Source organism: Lepidochelys kempii, chromosome 7 (assembly GCF_965140265.1).
Source record: "Lepidochelys kempii isolate rLepKem1 chromosome 7, rLepKem1.hap2, whole genome shotgun sequence".
NCBI lineage: Eukaryota > Metazoa > Chordata > Testudines > Cheloniidae > Lepidochelys > Lepidochelys kempii.
In genome coordinates, this window is record NC_133262.1 from 14,586,558 (window position 1) to 14,611,780 (window position 25,223).

General features: G+C 39.8%; 1 protein-coding gene across 9 annotated transcripts in view; it reads left to right on the forward strand.

Moving 5' to 3' along the window:
- LOC140914094 (contactin-4) overlaps positions 1 to 25,223 on the forward strand; it is a 659,738-nt gene that overhangs the window by 607,848 nt on the left and 26,667 nt on the right. For 8 of the 9 annotated variants that reach the window (XM_073351153.1, XM_073351159.1, XM_073351157.1 and 5 more), the window contains 2 exons: positions 17,146 to 17,321; positions 22,354 to 22,474. In XM_073351153.1, the coding sequence (XP_073207254.1) occupies positions 17,146 to 17,321; positions 22,354 to 22,474 (297 nt within the window). The remainder of the gene's footprint in view (positions 1 to 17,145; positions 17,322 to 22,353; positions 22,475 to 25,223) is intronic. The other variant, XM_073351156.1, reaches the window with a different exon arrangement.

Below are 25,223 nucleotides of genomic sequence, written 5' to 3' on the forward strand. Positions count from 1 at the left end.
TTTACATGGAAGGCCTGATCCCAAACTTCTTATCTTTTTGTGCAAGTCCAAAATACATTGGGTTGGAACTAAACAAAGTGAGCTGTAACAGCAACAGGTTGTGTTATGACCTACACTTCTGCATATATAACAGTAAGTTAATATATCCTGCAGTCTAGTTTGTCTCTTTATTGTACTGCAAAAGCACAACCTAGCTGATTTCTGTTTTTAGTGTGGTTTCTAAAAAGCTTAAGGGTCTTAGACTTGGCACTTGTGTTGAAGAATCATTTCTCTCAGGGAGCTATTTGCTAACACTTGTATTAATTTTCTTCTAATTATAAAATAGTGGCAGCAGATGCTGTTTAGAGGAATACTTTGGTTGAAGTCATCTGTGAGATTGACACAACAACCCAACCTGCAGAGAAACCATTGCAATAACTACAGGCTGTTGCCACTCATTGCTGAAAACTGAGGTGGTAATTTTTCCGAAGAAATAACTGTAGGTCTCAGTGTGAAACTCTTTGCTTTGTTCTTCTTTTACACTGTCCTTTGTGTTCCTTCACAGATTCCAGTATACGATAATAGAGAGAATTTGGTTTCCAGTAACATCAGTAAGCTCTGATGGTCCACTTCCTGTCCAAAACCATTTTAAGGTGGGAACAGGGTTTTTCATATACAAAGATGGGGATGAGGAAAGGAGAGGGAAATTGTGCATCAACGGAGAGATAAAAGATTTGATTTTCAGCTAGAGCTAAACAGTGTAGCTCTGTTGAAGTCAAAGAAGCTAAGTCAATTTACACCGGCTGAAAATCTGCCCGTCTGTGTTTTTAGTTTCAGTGTAGGGCTGTGAGTTTTGTTCAACTTGCTAAATAGAATAAATTAAGACTAGGAGTCCACCCCAGTGATGGTTCTGTTTAAAAAAATTAATGCTTTGTGGCGTTCAGTACTCTGCATCATTGAGGGAATCACAGATAGAGAAAATAAATGAAAATTGTTTAACTAGTATGAAAATACTTACTGTTCTTTATTTTTGGAAAGTTTTTCTTCATCCCCTTCATCCTCAGGTTGCTGAATTGAGGGCAGTATTAGCTAATTTTACTCTCAGACATTTACGACACTGAATTTCTGCTGGACATTTTCAGCATATTCCTTTGATTCACATACTGTGGCCGAGACTTTCAAAAGTGCCTGGTGATCTTGGGTGCCTAGCTTGTGACACTGCCTAGGGATCTGGATTTTAGAAAGGGATGATAAGACACCCTTTGAAAATCAGGTCCCTCATTGATACTTCCAGTGGGGTACCCAAAAAAGTGAGGCATTAAGAATTACTAATCACCCCTGTAAATGAAAGACAATATGTAACTGTATTTAGGTATGTCAGCAGGTGGCACTGTTACATAGTCCTGGATGTTCTTTTTCTTAGTGTGCAAGCACTATTCAGTCTTGGAAAAAATGATTGTATTATTGTTATGTAGTTTCTTCTTGTGGAACCTACGGCAAGCAATAAGATGGAGCTGCTCTCTGCCTTAATCTTGCTAGTTAAGGTAAATTCTTGTGGCAGAGTTGCCCCTTGGGAGCCAGACATTGGTGTTCAGAGTGAGATGCCTGAAAGTGGATTGCTTGTGTGCTGTTTGTGACCATGACTGTTCAAGGACTGATGTATCTAGTATAAAATAAAAAAGTTGCACTAAGACTATATCTAGACTCCACATCATTGATGTCTCCTCCACCAGGAAACCAAACTTCAAGGCCCTGATATCTGCTTCTGCCCAACAGAGGACGATAGATAGAATTTTGTCTTTCACACCTTGAAAAAGTATGTAAAACTTGCAACAAATTGGCATGAAATCAGGAATGTTTTATTTTTTTAAATGTGCAACAGGTGTCCTTCAGTAAACCAGTACAGTTCAAATGAAATGTTATGACCAGTAATTGCGTTATTCTGGGGCAAAACATGATTTTTGTGAAATAAACATTAGGACTTGACTCTTAGCCAAATGGAAGAAAAAGGAAATGTTTTCCTGTGGTTTTATTTGCAACATGAATTGAGATCTAAAAGGCAGATGTGTTGGCTTTATATTTTTTACTATAACATCTGAGAGACAAAATATTTGTCCATTGAGTATAATCCCCTGTTGTCACCCCCTAAGACATGTACAATCAAAATAATGGTACCAGGATTTGGGCAGCTAAAAACCGGGATAATGCTCCCCACCCGCTCCCCATCTACTAAAACAGAGGTGGGCAAACTACGGCCCGCGGGCCACATCCGGCTTGCCCCTGGCCCCTCTCCTGTTGTCCCCCCTCCCCTGCAGGTACGCTGCCGCGTGGGCAGCAGGGCTGCAAGCTCCTGCCGCTCTGAGCGGCATGGTAAGGGGCCGGTAGCGGCATGCGGCAGTGGGGGGTTGGGTAGGGGGTTCTGGGGGGCAGTTAGGGGACAGGGAATGGTTGGATGGGGCAGAGGTTCTGGGATGGTTGGGGATGGGGAACAAGGGGGGTTGGATGGGAGTCCTGGGGGGCCTGTCAGGGGATGGGGCAGTGGATAGGGGTCAGGGGACGGGGAGCAGGGGAGTTGGATGGGTCGGGAGTTCTGAGGGGGGCAGTCAGGGGGTGGGAAGTGGGAGGGGCAGATAGGGGGCGGGGGCCAGGCTGTTTGGGGGGGCACAGCCTTCCCTACCTGGCCCTCCATAAAGTTTCACACCCCGATGCGGCCCTTGGGCCAAAAAGTTTGCCCACCCCATACTAAAAATTACATTAATAATTATATCATGTCTTACAAAATAATACAAATTACAGATTTATAAAGAAACTTCATTACAAAATATAATACCTAAGAGTTTTGTCTTAATGAATAAAACTGACACAAAGCACAGCTCGAGGTTTTTATCCATTTCAAGGAGCCAGGTACAATGGTTAATATTTTACATCAGATTAAGATAGCACAACATCTGAGCAGGTAGAGAAGGAAATGAGTGAGAGAAGATGGGGAAAGGGAGATACAAAAGAACTGAATAGGGAAAAAGCAGAAGTGAGGGGTATCCCGTTTTGTCTCATTATTATCTTGTGCCCTCTCCCCCTCCCCAGTCATATCTACATCTTGTCTAAGACCAGGTCTACACTAGGAAATTAGGTTGATATAGCTATGTTGCTCGCTCGGGGTTGTGAAAAATCCACACACGCCCCACCCCTGAGTGACACAATTAAACTGACCTAATCCCTGATGCAAACAGCACTAGGGTGACAGGAGAAGTCTCCGTTGACACAGCTACCTCCTCTCGGGGAGGTGGAGTGCCTAGACCAACAGGTGAAGCCTTCCTGTCGGCATAGGTACTGTCTTCACTGAAGCACTACAGGGGTGCAGCTGCAGCATTTAAAGTATTGAGCTGCCCTAATCCTTAGACTGTAAGCTCCATGAGGCCGTGGATGTCTGTTCTGTTTTTACAGCGCCAAGCACAGTGAGGCTCCAGTCTATGACTGGGGCCTTCTGTGGCTATCATCATACAAATAATAAGTAATAGTAAATTCGCCAACTTCTTTTGAGATTATTGGTATAGCAATATATATAGTGATTGGTTCCAGCAACTTCAGCTTTCTGGGGAATGGTCATCAGACAAAAGGACAGTGGCCATAAGTGGCTGAAAGTACCATAGTCTGTATAGTAAATGTCCTGGAAGGCCTAGATATTTGCCTATCCCTTCAGACCAATGACCAATTCATGGTATGACATCCATGATACTAAGGATTAGAAACTAATGCTATACCATGTTTGTTTGAAATCCTGGTTTTCCATTGATGTCTAATGGTATTCTCTAGCTTTGGTGAGCCCGGAGTTATTAGACTTTAAAAATGGTTTATTTTGATGTTACTGTTGCATGTTCACTAAATCCTGAGCTTTAGAATAACTTCTTGGCCTGCACCCTGGGTATGGAGGTAGCAGAGCAGAGATAAATGTTGGGGCGTGATGGGCATGTAGAGAAATGTAAGAATACATACAGCTCCATACAAATGCACAAACTATATCAATCACCTTATAGCTGATGTGTTTGAGTGCAGGCATATTAGTTATTTTTTATTGCTCGCCTGTAGTGCCTTGAAAATTTAAGCCAGCACTTCTCTATATTTACGATCATTATCATTCTAAACATATTTTAAAATGCCACAAATCAACAATCTCAGCAGGCTACATTGTTCAAAATGGCAAAATTCTTTTGGATGCTGTGCATGTGACAGTAGAACACACTGCATGTCATTACATTTCTGCAGTAACAATGGCTTGTTTCAGGGGGGAACCGATGATTGATCTTTGAGTGACTTGTAATTTATCAAAGACCAGATATGATTGCGTCTGTATCTGATTAACCTTCCTTGTAAGATGGCCATCATTTTTTAATGACAGTAGATTATTCCATACTTGCAAAGATGGATATCAGCTAGTATTAATCAATAGCCCACAAAAGGTGACACCTTGAATTCACTGGATTATCTATAAAGTCTGTCACAAATGGTACAATCATTTGTCAAATATACCGATTTCATATAAGGTACTTCTGAAGTGAAGTGCCTTTTATTTTAGTGCAAAATACAAAGCAATACATGTATAGCAAAGTGTATGCTTTGTTTTCCTACTGTAATCAGGCACCAATGCTGACTCCTATAAAAGAGCAAGTAAAAATTTCTCTGAGTGACAGATTTGATTGTCATTTTCAGACCCCATTACATAAGATTTTCTTTGTCACATTTGTACGGAGAGAGCTTGATTTAATAAGATAGCATTGCACAGGATAAAATGGAGGTTAAAATGAAGTATTGTTCCCTGTTCTTACTTAAGAAACACCCTTTGTGCTCTCTTTCTGGACCAGATATATTTTAATTTGTTTTGTCTTCATAGTGTTATAATGGTTCATCCCTTCCCGGTATTCTTTGATCCAATTCCATTTTTAATTTGTTTTCAGATTTAAATTAACCTTCATTTACTATTCAGCCACACAAAGAGTGTGTATTTCAGTATGCAGAAATGCTTGTCTGCTGATTGACTGGCTGGTCCCTTTCTTGGAGATGGGAGGCATTAATTCCTGGGAGGGGAACTCTTACATCATGTTTAGACAGTTTTCAATCTATGGGAAACTTTTTTTCAATGTCATTTTAAGAAATGCGTTAATACGTTGTACCAAAACTGTCGTTCAGGTATGAATGGAGCCAAGAAGAAAACTGCCACTTTTAAAAGTGAACAGATGGACAGCTTAGTAGGAAAAGCAATGGAACAGTATTTTGCTCACATTTTACTTAAAAAGAAAAATTGCCCACGTTAAAATGAAATGGATGCTTCCTAACAGAAAATGGCTCAGGAGACACTGTAACATATATCTAAAAAGTATACAAGCTCTCCGTTTATAAAATGTGGTTCTAATGTAGCAAAGACTAACCATGTTAAAGTTGCCAGGGTTGTAATCATGCGGACCCCTCTCAGGAAAGCATTTAAGCATGTGTTTGATTGCTGAATTGGGGATGAATTGCTGAATCAGGACATTTGCTCCTTCAGGAAGGACCGCATTTCTCCCCCTCCAAGCCTCACTCCCAATTATGTACATCGCTATAAATCACTGACATCCCTTATTACAGAAAAGTATGGCAGGAGTATATAGCAACACTATGGGTTAACTTTTCAAAAGCATCTAAGTCCTATTTTCAAAAGTGACTCAGGCACTTAGGAGGTTAAGTCCCACTGACCTGTCATGAGAAATTTTACTCTATATCTAGCAATATCATACTACTGCAGAAAATAATCAATACAGTAAAATGCTATATATTTTCTTATACGGGACATGCCTTACAAATCAGTTCCTTTGCTTGTGAATACACACGTACAGTGGTTCATTGTACAGAACACATGGAAACATATACTGGTATATGAAAAGAGCCAGCCTGAGTCTTACTGATTATATGTGGACCATTATGTGCTGTTGCCTTCCTGTAAGATTGACAGCATATAAGTGAAAGCAATGCAGGTGGATGCTGTGATATTGTAAAGCGGAAGATTTTGTTTAACCACTCACCTTTGCTCTCACCTTTCCCTGTTCCTTACTAAAATTAATTTTGGCCATGCCCCATAAACTACTCAAACAATCCATTAGCATAGCTGTAGAAATTAGCATAGCAAACTACCACATGTTAGTTTAGCTATTCACCGGTTATTAATCTTCTCAGTTCAGGGTCACATTATCCTGTCTTCAGCATTTTTCACAGTGTCTGAAGATGTCTAGAATGTTAAGAGGTCCCAGAAGTTTGATAGTCACCAAGCTTCAGATGTTTTTGACTTTAAGTCAATTTGCAGTTCTTGTATAAATGTTGCATTAGCAAATACAAAAAGGTGGGGAGGGGGGAAATGTTGCAGCTTGTCTGAATATTTAGTGTATTCCTATGTGTGATTTCTAATCTTTGGTCACATATCAAAAGCAGAGTGATTTAAATGCTACTGTTGATTTATATTGTCTCTAATATAATATAGATCTTGTCCTGCAAGGTCTTTCACAGAAGAGAAGAGACCATTATGACCATCTAGTCTGACCTCATACATAACAAAGGCTATAAAATGTCACCCATTAAGAGACCTGCATTATGTCCAATAATTCTTGGTTGAGCTAGAACATTCTATTGTAGAAAGTCATCCAATCTTGATTTGAAGACTCTAAATAATGGAGCACATACCACATCCCTTGCTAAACTGTTCCAATGGTTAATTATCCGTGCTGTTGAGAATTTGCATTTTGTTATGTCTTTGTGGGATGCGGGCATATGCTAGGGGACTGGATGATGCTTATAGATTTTTAGGGCCAAATTCAGAGGTAACATAAATGGCAGCATAAATTTACATGTCACCTCATCGTTGTAAATGGGTGAATTTGGTTCAATCATTGGAATTTACACTTTCATTGTATTTTCATTGTGTCGTTATCCTGGTCCTATTTGCCTGAATGGGTAGGTATTCTGCCTGTGTTACATGGATGCCTTAGGCTTTTAATACTTCAGTTTAATCTGTATCTGCTATCTCACATTGCCACTCTTAAGGCAGTCATTATTTTCTTCAAAAGTTTGACAAATTTTATGATGACACCAAGACTATTGTTGAGCATATTTGCATGATAACCCAAGTTTTTTTTCTGCCTGATCAAAAACGACAGTGTGGCATTCGACCTTCACTGTCTGCACAGGCAAAAATGTCACCTACTTGTGCATGTTTAAAAAAACCAAATCAGTGTGTCTTTTTACTCTCTCTTTGCTGTCACGGTGCTGACTGTTATCGGTCTGCTTCTGGGGGCTTTTCCACTCATTTCATGTGGTTCCCCATCTGCTTAATCTCTCTCCTTGTTTGTCAATATGCCCTTTTGTCACCAGCATCCTGCTTCTTGACCAAACTACAACTGCAAGTACTTCTGGTTCTATCACATTATCATCTATAGAAACAGCAGAAGACATTATCTAATTTATATCCTAGCTAATTTATATCTAAACCCTGGCAGACACCCAAATAACCCTTTCCTAGAGAATTAGTCAGTTTGTACAAACTAACATGACAAGGGAAAAATCCACTGAATTATTTACATAATGCAATAATTTAGTCACAAACCAAGAATGACCATAAACACCACTCATAAAATAGATCACCACTGACTCCAAATATTTTCATTTTCTCTCTTTTCCTCCTTTATTCTACAGTCCAGAACTCAGGTGGAGGTGTACCCAAGCCGTTACAACTTTGTAATCCTCTTGTCCTTTTTTGAAAAAATTCTGATTTCCTTTTTGCCAAGAACAAACCTTGAAAATATGTTTTGAAATCACACACACCCTTCATGTTAGGTTTCCTATTAAACTTACATTCAGGCACCAAGTGTAGTTTAGTACCAATATTATGCAATTAAAATATTCCTGGAAAATGGTGAGATCATCTCTCATCTTACTGGTATTTTGTTACCCTTACAAGACAACCTAACTTCTTAACCCCTGATGTTGAAGCCAAAAGTCAGCAAGCAAAATTTCAACAACAATACCAGAATGACCTAAATCTGAAAGTGAGAACATCTGCTCACTCAGGTGAGATACACATGCTAGGAACACTTTAAAATTCTGCAGCTTACACAAAGGAAGATAAGACTCAGTCTTACTTGAAATCAACATAATGCTCTACGTGCAGGGCAAAATCTAGGGCATACTGCTTTGGTATGCTGCCCAATATCTCCCTTCCAAAGTCACACACATCCAAGACCAAAATGAATTGCCTGGGAGCAGTTTCAGCTATATCCATCTAATCACTGGTCCTTGCCAATTGAAACTAAGTAATGGAGATCTTTGAACAGCTACTTATGGCAAAAATAAATAAACCAAACAAAAATATTTCAAAAATCATCCCCAAAATTCTGGGGTTATAATTTATCTTTAAAAATTGAATTTAAATCTAAATCCTTGTAAAGTTGCATGAGTGCCTGTGCATAAAATAAAAGATATATGGCCCAGAACTTTGAAAGTTAACTCTAATGTTTGCATCACAAAACCAGGTAGTTAAATGGGTGGGGACGAATATTTGCACTTGAAAATCATTCCAGGTCCACAATTGCAAGCACAATCGTTTGTATCTACAAAAATGAATGCGGAATGGAGGCCACAGAAAAAATATAGCCCTGTATCTGCTTCTGCTATGGGGGCATCTTGTATGCACATCAGGGTCAACTGGGGCACAAAAATGACTCAATATAATTTCCTGAACCAGCCTTTCAGAATTGTTAATCAAAGTAAATTCCTCCGGAATCAACCATGAATGCACAATCAAAAGTGATAACTTTATGCATTTGGGTGGAGTTTAGTAAAAACTGTGGTCTATTATTCTTCCTATTTGCACGGGGGAAGGAAGGGGAGGTGTTCCTAACATTGTTAAATACCTGAGGCCATAGAATGGCTGGCCTCAAATTTATAGCTACTGCATAAGTCCCCTGACCCACACAAAGGATGCTAAAACTTTAGTGAACCTTTTACCTAACCCTGTTGTGTCTTATCTGATTACTGTACATCAACAGCAAAGGCAACATTCTGTCCATTTTCAATAGTGTTGAACTTGACCCTTTGTGCTTGGCATTGCTTTCCTTTGTCTTAGCTGCTTGTTTGAAGCATCTGGTAATTGAACATAAACCCCTGCACTTGAGCATTCATGCTTGAACCTGAAATTACCTTGTCATCCACACTGGCTTTCATTAAAAATCTAACAATGACGATACACAGTATCGGAAGTCAGCACCTCGTGTGCTGAAATGGCCTTGGCCTATATGGCATCCTTCTTTCCAGCTCAGAATAAAATCTTCTTCATTGCATTCTCCAGCAACCACTTTGGCCATTCTGTGCCAGAGCTCGTCAGGCTCTCTAAGTCAGGCATTGCCTCCAAGTCTATTGCTGATATGTGGGTACCAAATGGTATCAAGGAGCTTGAAGAAAATGTACATGAGTTACCTGAGCAAAGACTCACTTTCTTTCTTCCAGGTAAAGAGCCAGACCAGGTTTGTTCTCCCTCCATGAGCTAGCTTCAATTCTTATGTATGTAAAACACAGGAGTTAACTGTCCCACTCTGTTTGGCACTGGTGAGGCCTCAGCTGGAGTACAGTGTCCAGTCCACTCTAAGAAACACGGGAACAAACTGGAGAGTTTTAAGAGGCAAAATACAAAGGGTAATTTTGAACAGCAATAGGCTTCCAGGGAAAGCTGTGGAATCCCCGACACTGCAGGTTTTAAAGAACAGCTTGGACAAACACCTGTCAGGGATGGTCTAGGTATACTTGGTCCTGCCTCAGCACAGGAGGCTGGACTTGATGACCTCTCAAGGTCCTTTCTGGCCTTTCATTCTGTGATAATAGTCTGGTCTCCTGAAGGTTATAATACTTTGATCTAAGTTTGGATATTGGGTTTAGTGTGTGGATGCTGAGTGGTGTTGATGGCATGTGATATGTAGAAGGTCAGGCTAGATGATCTGGTGGTCCTTTCTGGTCTAAACTCTGACTCTATGAAGCGTTTTGGGGATCTGGGTCTTCAAATATACTTATACAGTGCTAAGCATAATGCTATTCTTCTGGAGATGTTTAATAATAGTGGGGAGCAGAGAGAGACCAGGCTCCTTATGAACCCTGTCTGTGCCATTCTTTACGTCAGTCCAATGGGGCTGTATGACGAGAGCATGTGATCAAGTGCAGCGTTGTTCTCAAACTGTGGGTCGGGACCTGTTTTAATGGGGTTGCCAGGGCTGGCTTAGACTTTCTGGGGCCCGGGGCCAAAGCCCGAACCCCACCATCTATGGCTGAAGTGCAAGCCCCGCCTTCCAGGGCCAAAGCCCAAGGGCTTCAGCCCTGGGCAGTGGGGCTCATATTATAGGTCCCCTTCCTGGGACTGAAGCTGCTGGGCTTTGGCTTTGCCCATCCCCTCCTCCCCCCGCCCCACCCAGGACAGTGGGGATTGGGCTTTGCTTTTGCCACCCACCCACCCAGTGCAGTGAGGACTCAGGTGGGCTCATGCTTCGGTTCCCCACTCCTGGGGTCATGTAGTGATTTTTGTTGTCCGAAGGGGGTCGCGGTACAATGAAGTTTGAGAACCCCTGATCTAGTGATTACAATATAGGAAGGGGGGGCCGTGGCTCCTGGATTGTTTTTCTGTTGAGCACTTCCAGTGACTTGTGTAACCTTGAGAAAGTCATTTTGGCAAAAAATGTAAACATAGGGACTTGAAGCTAAGCATTTACATCTGTATTTAGGCACCTAAATAAGCTGTCTGGTGCTCGAGGTGCTAAAGCAATGGAAATGGTAGGTGCCCATTGTTATGATGGGGGACGTTTGTACAATGCACCCCACATACAGAGGAGAGAGAGAGAGTCCCCACCCTGAAGAGTTTATAATCCAAATAGACAAGGGTGGGGAAAGGGAAGCGCTATTATCCCCATTTTACAGATGTGGAACTGAGGCACACAGAGACTGATTTGTCCAAGTGTTGCAGGGAGTTTGTAACAAAGCCAGGAAGTGAACCCCCAGCTCACAGGTCCCAGTCCTGTGTCAATATCACAAGGCTTGTCTTCTTCAGCCGAGTACCTCTGAAAATCAGGTCACTTGTTTAGATGACTAAATACATATTTCGGTCCCTAACTTTAGAGACCCACATATGAAAACGTTGGCCCTACGTCTCTTTGGGATCAATCATTTGAGATGCTCAACTCCCACTGAATCACAACTCCTTTTGTTTGTCTCAAGTCCTGAGCATGTTGCAAACGGTATTCAGCCTTCTGAGGTTTAAAATACTCTATCCTCCCACCTCATTCAGGACTTAGGATGCTTCATCCTTTTTTTGCTAAGCACTTTGATGTCCTTGAATGAAAGACATTACGGTTATTAACATAGCATTCCCATCCGTTCACAGTCTGAGCACACAACATTGCCAGGTTGGAAGTGAACACACTTGAAATGGGACCCTGTGTGGCGGTGTAATGCAATGGACCAGCAGACCAGCCTAGCTCTAGTTAGAAATCCCCAATTCATTTGAAGTCTTTTTGGTCACTAGGGATAAACTGTTATCCACTGTGGTGTCATTCATTACTCTGTTGTTGCTCACTCGTTTCATTCAGCAGCTGACACTCTCACATCGGGCATTGGCTTTAAAACAACGCATCCGTCTCTGACTGTCTGCCTCTGATTTATTTATGTTGCTTATTTTGTGCCACAGCAGATTGTGTCCCACTGTGTCATGTATTCTAGATCAACATGACACAACACAGCACTGCGTGATCTACAACAAGCAAATATGGCAATATGGAGCTGTTTATTCTAAACAAACAATCCCTCCTAATGGACACAGAATCAATTAAAAAAAATCAGGGCAAGCTGGTTTCTTTTCAAATTGGATAATTTGTTCCCCTCAAATATCGGTGATACATACAGCTGGGCGGTTTGAAACTATCAAATGTGTAGCAACTTCCCGAAATGAGACATGAAAACCAAATAGTGCAAACAGCCAGAGAAGATTTTCTTCTGGTAGAATACAAGTAACAAAAGCAACAGTTACAGCAGGCACACTGATGACAAATGCTACCCACATCTTCTCACATTGAAGGTTAACAGGTAAACTCTTGCTAAAAATATAGTCCAACATAAGCAAACTAAACTAATGAGAAATACAGCAGATTCTGGTAGCCTGCAATCAACAGTAAAACTAAGAGAAACAATGCAGATCAAAAGATAGGTCAGGAAAGCTTGAATACTCTATGAGGGTTCTTTTGTACGTATTATGGGCCAGATCCTTTGCTGGTGTCAATTGGCATAGCTTCACTGAAATCAATGGAATAGTGCTGATTTACACTAGTTGAGGATCTGGCCCTGTAAGCATATTCTCTTCTCAAAAGACCTAAGCTTTCAAAACACACTGGAAACATAAATGATCTTTCAGATATAGTTGGCATGCAAAAAGATATTGTATGTAAAATAAGAAAATGAAGTTTCCTTTACATGATAAGCACTAAAACTTTGGTCCTGAAAATTGCTGACTTGAGGGGAAGAAAAGAAAAAAGCAGCTTTCCTCCTCTCCTGAGCTTTCAGTGACACCTACAGACAAGAGTGTTAACTACTCATTGACAGTATTTGTAGCAGTGAGTCAGATCAAACTGTAAATCTCATCATTTACTGCCTGTCCTCTCAATACTTATCTAGGAAAGCCTTTTTATTAATTATGGTTGAACTCCGTCCCTCTGCAATGGAAATTGAACTCTTTCATTGTACGCCAAGGCTGCATTTGGACCTATATATATTAATCTATGATATATACTTACATATATGCATACAAAACATGCTATTTCACTCAGTTGCCCTTTTTTCTTAATCTGTCATTAGTTCCTTTTCACAACTGGAAAGTGGGGAGGATTTTTTACCTATTTGGTGTTTGAAGAAAATAAAAACCTCTAGAGAAACTGAACATTACCTTTTTCAATTTAATATTTCCAATGGTATCCGTGCAGTAATGCTAGCTGAACTTTCTCAGAACTCCCATTCAACAACTTTGATTGCTCTTATTTTTGAAGCCATACCAATGTGCACAAGAAGGCTTCCAAAAGCAAATGTTCACTTGAATCGCAAATAAAAAAACCTTTCCATTTGACCACTTTTTAAAAACAATTAGCTGCCCTTGGAAATCTTCCTCTGTGTAAAGGTTACTTAACAAAGATAGCTGAGGAAAATAATCTGTATTTAGTAGAACATCATGGTGGAAAAACAAAAAAACCCCGCTCTGCTGTAGTATATAGGTAAATGGTTCATTCGTCTTTCTTGTATAGTAACTAAGAGCAATAGAGAATGAATAAATAAATAGTTATTTCATAGCAAATTTTGACTAGCTCATAAAAATCCTTGTTGTAGCTAACTTTGAAATATGGAGGCTAACCAGAACAAATTTGGTGTCATTGAAGCACTCTCTTTGATTAAAACTATGCTTGATTCAAACTATGACTTTTAACAATGCAAATCAAATAACTTTGATTACCATTTGGCCTCATATTGCCAAGGTCTGCCACTTGACTGTCCTCAACTGGCTTGTGCATAACACTTTCCATTTGCTGCTGCAACTAGGACTATTAAATAGAACTTTTTTTTTACTTCTCCAGTCTTTGAACACAGATTGGTAACCATTCTCCCCAGAGTGATTTGTAAATTGCATCATAGAGGGCTCACATTCATGCTAAATGTGACTAGGGTCAAAGTCTTGCCTGTATTCCACTCAGGTGTCATTTGTCATCAGGCTGTATCAGCCATTCAGTGAAAAACAGTATGTTAAAATATAACATCACTATGCTTCTCGACACTAAGGGATTAGGAACCTGAGGCAAGGGCACCTGTAGCTCCCATCGATTTCCACTGGGATTAAGTTTAGCATCTCGGAAAGCGTGTGTGTGTGTGTGTGTATATATCAGCAACCATTCCGTGCCCTTCCCTTCCCTTTTGTAGTGATGACCTCTTGCATTTTTGCAGGATGTCACAGGGAAGTGCAGACTAGACTCAGCAAAAACTAGCCACTAATACTTGTGTAGAGCCCAATCCTGCAAGATAAATTATAGGACTCTAGTAGAAGCTGAAGGTGATCAGGACAAAAGCTGGGTGGGCAAAAGAGATTTTTCAGTTTGTTAAAAGAACAGGAATACTTGTGGCACCTTAGAGGCTAACAAATTTATTAGACCATAAGCTTTTGTGGGCTACAGCCCACTTCATCAGATGTTAGCAATTCCAAAAAGTTAAAAAAACAAAACAAAAACAGTTCAGGTCCACTGAAATATTTTGTTTAGACAAAACAAACATTTTATTTTGATTTTAAGCATTTTAAACCTTTTAGATATTTTTAAATAAAATTACTGGAAATTTTGAAATGAAAATATGTTTCTAACTGAAAAACTAATCATTTTAACTGGCCATTTCAACATTTTTGGAAAAAATTTTTGACTTTTTTCCAAAATAAGAAAATTCAGCAAAAGCAACACAAATTCAAGAAATATTTTGGTGTCACCAAATCTGCATTTTTTAAACTAAGTGAAAAGGTTAGTGCAAAAAAAATTTGCCCAACTCTGCTCATAAACTTGTAGGAGACACTCATTTCTTCTCAGGATCACACCCTTAAACATTTTATGGGATTTTTGGAGAGGGTTGAGGGAGTTCCTGTCTAAATGATTATTGTAATCCTGCTAGGATTTTATGGTAGCATTAATGATGTGTTAGGACATGTAGAGCCTTCGATAGGTGGGTTTTTTATCATTATTATTATTTGAAATTATTCGGGGGATGGGTGGACAGAAATGGTAAATTAAGATTTCCTTTGAAATGCTAAGTGCCCTCAATTTCCATTACCTTTACTTCACAGGATCAGGCCCACAGGGAATTTTGCATGAGCTTAGCAACACCAATGTAACCCTCACTGGTACAAACCCTAGAGTAACATGCTTGATTGCTGTAAAGAGTAGCTTGAATCAAGTGTGTCTTAATCCATTCCAGGGGGTTGGGTGGAAACCAATGTACTCAATCCTTTAGACTCTGAACCTCTAGCTAACATATAACATTTATAATGAAACACAATAGTCAGTACAGATGTTGTAGGCCTACTTGTGGTAACACTACACCTGAGTTGAGAGGCACCATACTGTATTTCCTTACCTGTTCTGCTAATTTTCCTGCTACACATTGTGGAAATCTGTATTACCCAAGTCTTCTATTCTTTGTATTTATGTAGTTAGTGAACCAACAACAGTCCAACTTCATTCTAAAGTCCATATGGTTTGAAAGCATGCCTAACAAAGTCAGTGGGATTCTTTTTCTCTTGACTTCAGTGGGGTTTGAATCAAGCCCTAAATGCCCAGGTTTTAAACATTTACCTTTGGATTAGATACATCATGTAGGAGATGCCTAAACAATAATTTTATCATCCTACTGCGGGAGGCCAACCCAGTTATCCCAGCAATCTGCCAAGCTACAGTGCTGTCAGACCCTATTAGATTGGGCTCCTCAGGTGAGTTAGGTGGCCAGATGCCTATTTTCCCCAGCTTGTGAATCACTTTGGGGCATAGGCAGATGAGCACCCAGACACCCACAGTAGGGCAGCAATGTGCATGCTCAGAGACAGAAGCAAAAACAACTTGGGAACATTTACTGCAAAAACTTAGGTGCCAAGTGAGTTTAGGCATCTACAGGGTTTCAGTGGAAGTTTTGTGCATCCCAGCAGTCCCTGAAACTGGGACTTAGATGCCTAAAACAGACAGATGCATAACTTCTTTTGTACATTCAGGCCCTTGTCCCCTGGCCTTGTCTTTTAACAAGTTCTAAAATGTTCAGCAGTGTTTATGCATAATGTTTGCGTCAATGGCATGATGAGAAATATTCCTTAATATCATTACATTAGTGATTATTTAGTCTTTGACAATTAGGTATATGGTGGAATATTTGCTTTGTTGTATCTCTGGAAATGCCTCTTGGATTCTGTTGCCTAAGTATTGAAACATCTGATATCTCAAGACAGAATGAGAAATCCTTCATAAAGAGCTATTTGGGAGGAAGAGTCACTGCTATTTTAAAGCCAAAATAATTTTTTTAGCTTCAAAGGCATGTAAATCAAGGGTGGGTTGAGAGGAAGTATCTGTTGAGATCTACAGTATAAGCTTTGAAATTGTAATAATGGTAAAATTCATCCTTGTGTAAGGAGCCAGCATATGGCTTATGCATCACTTAAACTCTCCCAGTTAAGAGGAATGTGGTGCATAGACCTTGTGTCAGCCCTCTTCAAAACAAAGAATTTCACCCAAAATGAATGGACTTAAGAGCATCAGAATTTGGAAGATGGTAAACAGATGTACCAAACAAATACACAGTTTGTGATAAGAGCCATGAATAAAGGAGATTCTGAATGTATTTAGTTTAATTTTAATATGTTCTTGCTTCACTTTGATTGCTGCTGCTTTAGCACTCTGTATGATTCAGGCAAGAAGTGCATGTTAGTCCATGAATGAATGGTGTCAAGGTAGTGCTCAGTTTGGGGAATACTCGCAACTTTTTTTGATAACACTAGTGAACCAATACATTCGCTGATAAACCTTGCAGCATGTATTCCCAGATAAAAGGAAAGTGATCAACTGACAATGGTTATAATAAAGGGAGGATAAACAGGTTCTGATGAAATATTCTCTGATCTTTGGCCCCTCCCCTAAATTTGAACCAAGCCTTTCAAATTTGATACCCCTTCTCCCCATCCCCTCTCCACATCTGGTCATTACCTTTTTATTTTCATACACCTCTCCCTGCACTTCTAGGCTTCAGATGAAAGCAGACATCCTGAAAGATTTGCAGGTGGTATTTTCAACTCAGCTGAAAACAGAGGGCTCAAGGGCCTGTTCTTACAAAATTCCCAGCCCACTTTTACAAACTTAATAGTTCAATTGTTCCTTTAAGCATCCTCCTAACTCTTCAGTTCTTCTCCTAATTGAACCTCTTAACTTTTTAAAAGTTCACTCACCAATAAAGAGGTTGCAACAAGCTGCCTAGTGTTGTAATCAGCTCTTGAAATCTGTGTATCTCTAAAGGAGAAGGGAGTCATTCTTCTTTTGTGTATTCTCTGTTTATTGTATACAGATCCAACACGGGTTGTCGTACCACCTTCCAGCACAGATGTCACTGTTGGAGAAAGTATTGTCCTGCCTTGCCAGGTATCTCATGATCACTCGCTAGATATTATGTTTACTTGGTCATTTAATGGACACCTGATAGACTTTGAGAAAGACGGGGATCACTTTGAAAGAGTTGGAGGGGTAAGTATTAATATGAACTACCCCCAAAAGCCATTCATATGTTATACTGAGACACAAGTAATGACCATGGATAACTGAGAAAAGGACTGTCTACACAGAATCAAACTTAAAGGGAAAGATAAAGTAGTGATATATCCCTGCTAATAGTGAGAACTGTATCTTGTGTTTTACTGACTAATAAGCAAAGCATTAAATAGGTACTGTATCCCAGTTTGTAGTAATTCATATATAGCCCAATATGACTGGTATTTCTCAAGGTCTATTTTTCTGTGGATTCTTGAGGGACATATTTTATACCAATAAATCCCACTAATGCTAAAGAGCCCTACAATACATTGGCAATTCCCTTTGCGTAGAGATTTCTTAATCTGCCCCAAGGTGAATAAATTCCTTAGCGTTCTCCTCCTTGCTGAAACAGCAAAGTATAAATTGAATGTAATTGTAAAACTCTATATTCACATAAAAAGTAGAAAGAATTTGGGGAACACACTTTTCTGGAGCTCTGTAACCTGTTTGATTAGTCTTTGTCATTGTCAGTATATTTCTGTGCCCCCATAAATCAATGTTTACTCACCCTTGTTCCAGTTTATATCTGCAAAATAAGTATCCCCCTCTCCTGCAAACTACAACAGTGTTGCCTCTGGGATCAGGTTTTCTTTCAATGTTTTACCATCTGATTTTTCTGTTCGTGTGATATGGCTGGCTGGTATTAGCACCACTTAATACTACTTTGTTTATCTGAAATCTAAACTGTGACACCAGATAATGCAAATATTTTCAATGACCAAAGAATATGATACTCGTAGGTTACAAAGATTGTGTCCATGAAAACATGGTATTGAGTAAAAGAGCAGGTTTGATAAGAGTTTTTTAACCATTTTGTTCACATTCAAAATGTAAAGTATCTCATTACAGAATAGACTATGGGATTAGGAAAGCATCCATAAAAATTCTCTCTGCCTTATGAGTTACATTATTTCATTTCAAATTCACTTAACTAGTGACCCTACACCTTTCACCTCTAGGTCAGTAGTCAAATGCAGCTCCCAAAGTTATTACTGTCTGATCACTGCCTAGCAGCCTGTGTGAAATGTGTCCATTTTCTTCTAGAGTTGTTTGGAGCACATCAGAAAACAACTGCCGTAATCGGCACTAATTAACACTTTTGTTAGCAGCCCCCATGGAGAGTCTTCAAGCCAAATGGGCATAGGGCATGAACCACCCTCTCCTGTCTGCTGAGGCATGGTAAATTGGTGTGACAGTGTGGGGAAGTTTGCCCAACTGCTACCTGTGCCAAACCTCTTCTGTCTGTCAGTAGAAGGCTTCTGTCTCCATGGCTGTGAATCTAGTACCCTTGTGGCCATTAAATTCACTGAAAAGACCTCCATGCCTTAACCTTATCGTTTTCTTTTGTTTTTAAAACAAAAGACATTGGGCCCATTCCTGGTCCCATTGAAATCGATGGGAATTTTCACATTTAGTTGAATGGAATCAAGATTTGGCCATTTTTATAGTATTAACGGGTCATACTGTCTTTTCTCTTCAAGGATCCACTGCATGGCAGACAGTGCAGCAGGAAGAACACCATGAGGCAGCCAATCTTTCTGCATGGTACCTTGTCTGTGACAGTATGTTTGAGGTTTAACTTAATAGATGTAGGTTGGTATTTTCAAAAGAACCTAACGGAGTTAATGCATCCATTCAATGGAAGTCGGGTGCTGTTTAGGGATGGGCCCTTTTGAAGATCCCAGCTGCAGTGAATATAATAATTGTCAAAGCCACTAAGTTGAAGTCATTTCTCAAAGGCTAAGCCGTAAATATACTTTTGCAGTCAAGGTCCTCTATATGAAGATGACAACCTCATGGTGCTTTTGGTGTTCCTGCAGTGGTCACAAGCAGGTTTCCTCATGGGCCCTGTAGGAAACAAAAGTGCTTACTACTTCAGTACAAAGTCCTAGAGTTGCCTTTGAAAAGAAAACAAGGGAGCAAGGCAGGAATAGAGTCCATTTAATTAATCACATCAGTACTTGGCCTCTCTACTGAGATTATTGACATAGGTATCTCATTTGAAAGGGGATTTAGTAATGTGAATCCATACCCAATTAGAATGAGATCTCATTATATGTGGACTCATGAACAGCCATCCTGAGGTAATAACTTTCAGTCACTAGTGAGGATCAAACCATTGACCTAGAGGTGAAAAGAGCCCCTGAGTCATACAATGCACCTTAACATCTAAGTTCTTAACAGTCATTTGAGGCAATCTAAGGCACTGTTGTCAGTAGTTTGAAATATGAATAATACACTCGCTGCTTTAATGTGTTTTCACCTGTAATTGTTTTAATTTTCACACTTTTTTGTAATACCAACCATCTCTGGGAGTCCTTACAGATTGGGTGCTATAAAATGTATGTGATTAAGTCAGGGCCGTCCCTAGGGAGGTGCGGGGCCTGGGGCGGAAGTGACAAATCCATCACTTTCGGGACTGACCCATCACTTCCGGGACTGACCGCACTGGCCCACGGGGCCCCCCAAAACATGGGGCCCGGAGCGGTCGCCCCAATTCACCATACCCCAGGGACAGCCCTGGATTAAGTCATTATAAAGGAGGTTTAAAATAGGAACAACAGATCCATGAGTCTCTCCCAACAACCAACCAAACTTTTGGATGTTATTATTCTGATTGAAAAGAATTGATAACACAGATGAAAAGTTTTCACCTCTTAAATTTTCAGAGGGGTAGAGCATGGGCTGAGTTGTTGTGTGTGACTTCTTTTGAGGTCATTTGGGCCCACAGGACCAAAATCCCTCGCAGTTCACTGAAAAATAAAGTTCACTCGTGTTTCATTTGAATAAAAAATTTGAGAACTGGGTTGTGTGCAGTATTTCGTACAGAGATGGAATCCATCTATGCTATTTTTCACATTTCCTATTTCATCTAGTTGTACCCACTCCATTTTGTGTGGGTCTGTTGAGGGTTTAATCTAACCTAGTTGCAACAGAAAAAAAATATTTAATTTCATTTTTTCCCCTTGTCTGCTTGCATTCAATGTAGCTAACAGAAAAGATGGAAGAAACCAAATATGTATTCACTAGAAATAGTGGAGGGAACGAAAAAGGTTTCCACATGTGGCTTTCATGGACATTTCACAAAGTTAGAGCCTCTTCTAGACTTTAAGCAGAGTAATGGTCTCCATTTACATTTGTCAGGTGTGAAATTTAGTGCTGCGGGGAAAAGCAAATGCAATTTATGAGCCTTGTTGTTATCATTTTGAGGGGTTGTCAAGGTTCCTCCCCCACTCTGAACTCTAGGGTACAGATGTGGGGACCTGCATGAAAAACCTCCTAAGCTTATCTTTACCAGCTTAGGTCAAAACTTCCCCAAGGTACAAAATATTCCACCCGTCGTCCTTGGATTGGCCGCTACCACCACCAAACTAATACTGGTTACTGGGGAAGAGCTGTTTGGACGCGTCTTTCCCCCCAAAATACTTCCCAAACCTTGCACCCCACTTCCTGGACAAGGTTTGGTAAAAAGCCTCACCAATTTGCCTAGGTGACTACAGACCCAGACCCTTGGATCTTAAGAACAATGAACAATCCTCCCAACACTTGCACCCCCCAATTCCTGGGAAATGTTGGATAAAAAGCCTCACCAATTTGCATAGGTGACCACAGACCCAAACCCTTGGATCTGAGAACAATGAAAAAGCATTCAGTTTCTTACAAGAAGACTTTTAATAAAAATAGAAGTAAATAGAAATAAAGGAATCCCCCCCTGTAAAATCAGGATGGTAGATATCTTACAGGGTAATTAGATTCAAAAACATAGAGAACCCCTCTAGGCAAAACCTTAAGTTACAAAAAAGATACACAGACAGAAATAGTTATTCTATTCAGCACAATTCTTTTCTCAGCCATTTAAAGAAATCATAATCTAACACATACCTAGCTAGATTACTTACTAAAAGTTCTAAGACTCCATTCCTGGTCTATCCCCGGCAGAAACCCAGCCTAAGACAGACACACAGACCCTTTGTTTCTCTCCCTCCTCCCAGCTTTTGAAAGTATCTTGTCTCCTCATTGGTCATTTTGGTCAGGTGCCAGCGAGGTTACCTTTAGCTTCTTAACCCTTTACAGGTGAGAGGAGCTTTCCCCTGGCCAGGAGGGATTTCAAAGGGGTTTACCCTTCCCTTTATATTTATGACAGGGGTGGTGAACAAAATGAATTTGAAGATGCAACATATCACTCAAAGATCTGCATTCTAGGGTACACAGCAACAGAGACAGCTGTTTCTAGTGATTACACTTGACAGGGGCAAAAGGGACAAAACGGACAAAAATTTCAAACTTTTTATTAATATTCTTCACTGAAGATACCATAATCACAATCTTAAATTGAGATTTCTAATGTACTGAAAGCATTGTGTCTGGTGAAGAGTATAGAAATATTGAGATACATATACATACATAAACATAATTAGTTCTATTCAACTGTTAATCAGACATGCATTAGTGTTGTTCCATCCTAGGTGAAGCAAGATTTCCTTAGAGAGTACTGTTCTCATTATCTTTAATATATAAATGGTGGGCAATCAAAATGCTGGCTGAAAGACAAGGTTGTCAAACTATATGCCTCCTAATTTAGGCTGATTTTCACCTATGAAATGGCTGTAGGCGGAACATAGGTATCTGAATACCAATTAAGTCTATAAATTGGATGGCTGGAGAGATAAATAAGGAATCATAGAGAACCTGCCTCACATAAATTTTGTCACATCATTTTAATGGTAAACTGTCTACCTGACCCACCAGACTCCCCTATCCCTTGTAGAAACTATAATTTTAGAAATGCTACTGCTCTTATCTTCAAGGCAGGTTCACATATTTGTAATAGGCCACACAGCTTCCATTACTAATGTTTTCATCAGCCGGTGTAAAATAAATCCATTAGTCACAGTGTCCTTCATGTGGTAATGATGTTTAGAGCTCATTAAAAAGTAATTGTAACCACTTTTCCCTACTTTATCAGCAGGATTCAGCTGGTGATTTGATGATCAGAAGCATCCAGCTGAAGCATGCTGGGAAATATGTCTGCATGGTGCAAACAACTGTGGACAAGCTATCGGCTACTGCAGACCTGATTGTAAGAGGTATTTGAATTTTGTTGTTGTTGTAAAACTACTTTTTACACTGTCTGCTGTTCTTAGTAATACAATGCATGGTCTCAAAGAAATTCCCAACACCTTATCATTATTGTAAGAAATAAGCTATGAGGTACCACACAGTACATTTTCCAAATACTGCACACAAAAATCCTTCTATGTGTGTTTATATAGCCATCACAAAACTTTCATAACTTGCAGAAACAAGATTTTGTATTGAGTTACTTCTGCAGCTGAAATACTTTAATGTTAATTCACTAAATTCGTTGCTGTCAATACTGCATTGCTTCTCCAGATTAATCATGATCTAGTAAAACGACCGTCGTGTTAACTTTGAGATCAAATCCTTAGTGTGCTTAGATGATCTGTGAATCTGGCCTTTAATTTGAATGTATTAAATCTCTATTCTGGGTCATTGGCATGAATATAGCCTGGATTCAGTGTACAGTTACTGTGTGGGGAAAAATAATTGTTAGTTTCAACCAAACCAGTTTCTAAAATGCCCATTCTGCTCATGCAAGGTGCTGAGCAATCTCAGTTCCTACCAATTTCAGCGGAAGTTGAGGATGCTCAGTTCCTCATAGCAAAGGACACTGTCCCAAAACCCAGACCTGCAACTTGCTCTAGTTGCCTTTGTTAGGTTGCCTCAGCAAAGCAGTTATGAATGGTATCGGAATTGAGATCAAATTGGACTCTCTCCCCACTGAAGGTGTCCCTCTGGGTCAAGATAAAGGCACATACATTTTGGGCAGTGTGAGGAGAAGCTTGCATTCTTATCTGCCAATGGAAGACTTCAGTTTTTATTGCTGTCTACCCAATGTATTCCACAAGCTTTCATTTCACTCCAAAAGGAAAAAGAGAAAACTGTGTAGCAAGGGCTAAATCCTGCACCCCTCACCTATCGGCTGTGGCAGTTTTGTCAGAGTAAAACATACAAGATTAGGCCATAAACCTACCGTCACAAATGCACCCCTGTGTATAGATGGGAATTCCTGAAATCAAAATCCTATTTTATGAGTTTAAATATGTTTACTACTTTAGGAGGTGAATGCTGAAGTTCTTAACCACAGGCAAGCTGTCAGAGTCTAGCAGAGGAGAAATTATTACTGTCCATTTAAGAAGACAACCATGGTTTTTCAGTCCTTCCCTGGTAGGATAAAAGACACTATTGCTGTTCTGAATGTTTTCTCTATTTAATGAGGATGATGCTCAGATCAGCACTTAAATGCCAATAACTTAAACTACTAAGTATTTAAATTAGTAGTATGTGAAGTTCTTAAGTGATATTGCATACTTCATTTTACAGGAGACAAAGTCTGCTAGGAATTTGTCAACACCATTCTTAGAAGAAAACATATTCTAAAAAGCCCAGTGAACACAATGAATGATTTAGGTCTTTTGTTCCTAACTCCGAATTTCTCTTTATTCGATTGGCAAAATAGTTGAGAAAAGCTATACCTATGGGAGGAATGACTGTAACATTCATATTTTCTCCTCATGAATCTATCAACACATGCTGATGAAAGCTGTTGATGAAATGTCATGTGCCAGATCATCAAATCATTGTTTGTGACGGCATATGTGAAGCAAAAACTCATTAATTGCTATACCCAACATCCCCTGTCCAATAAGGAAAGCTACTACCCCATATCCCCAGAGAGCTCAAGTACTACAATTACATTGCTGTTTCATATTTTTTGTCTTTTATTGTTTCAGATAAATATTTTTGCATAAACATTTCAAAACAGTCCGCTGGTGGGAACATGAGTTAGGTAACTTCCCGTAAACCAGCTCTGTAAGCAGTCAACAAGAACATGATTCTTACAACAAAATGACCACAAAGATAGCAGAAATAGTGACCTTGCCACCACAAAAAACACCAGTCTGAACTAGGGTGACCAGGTGTCCTGATTTTATAGGGACAGTCCTGATTTTGGGGGTCTTTTTCTCACATAAGCACCTATTACCCCCGACCTTCTGTCCCAATTTTTGACATTTGCTATCTGGTCAGCCTAGTCTGAACCTTTTCCTAAAAGATTGTTGTCCCATGACAACTATGCACACTCTTGTTGATTCTGCCTCCTCGATTGAAAAGTAGTGCCATTTTTGTTGCTAATTGTACTGATCTTACCAAAATAAAGAAATCATTCAAACATAAGTGAAGGGGGAAAAAAGGCCAGGGAAACTATGGTAACTTTCTGTGTCAGGATGGGTGAGGAAACAAAAAGCAGGTAACTTATTGATAAGGGTTTATCCATGCCACAAAGGCAGATAAATGTATTGACTAAACATTAGGATGTGCGACTAGGAGCCATAGCTCCCGAGCTTCACTTTTAGTTCTGCCACTGACCCTTATGAGTAGTCATTTATGTCCTCAGCTTCCATATCCATTATTAGGCTGAAAAATACCTATTGCACCATTGTGAGGCCATACTGAGGGCTGTCCTTACTAGTAGATCTGGCAAAAGTTTCTCAGACTAATAGTTTATTAGTCCACAAAAAAAGAAACAGTTTCAGCTTGACCTGTAACTATTCATAAACTATTGGTATAATTTTGCCTATTCCCAAACAGACAGAGAATGAGGAGGAGGTGGTGGTGATGCTATTCCCCACCTGACAACCATTAGCCCAGTGGTTAGGGCACACACCTGGGATGTGGGTTCAAATCCCTGGTCTGAAACAGACTTTCTTTTTATTCACCAAAATATTTCTGATTCAGTTCAACCGAAATGAAAAA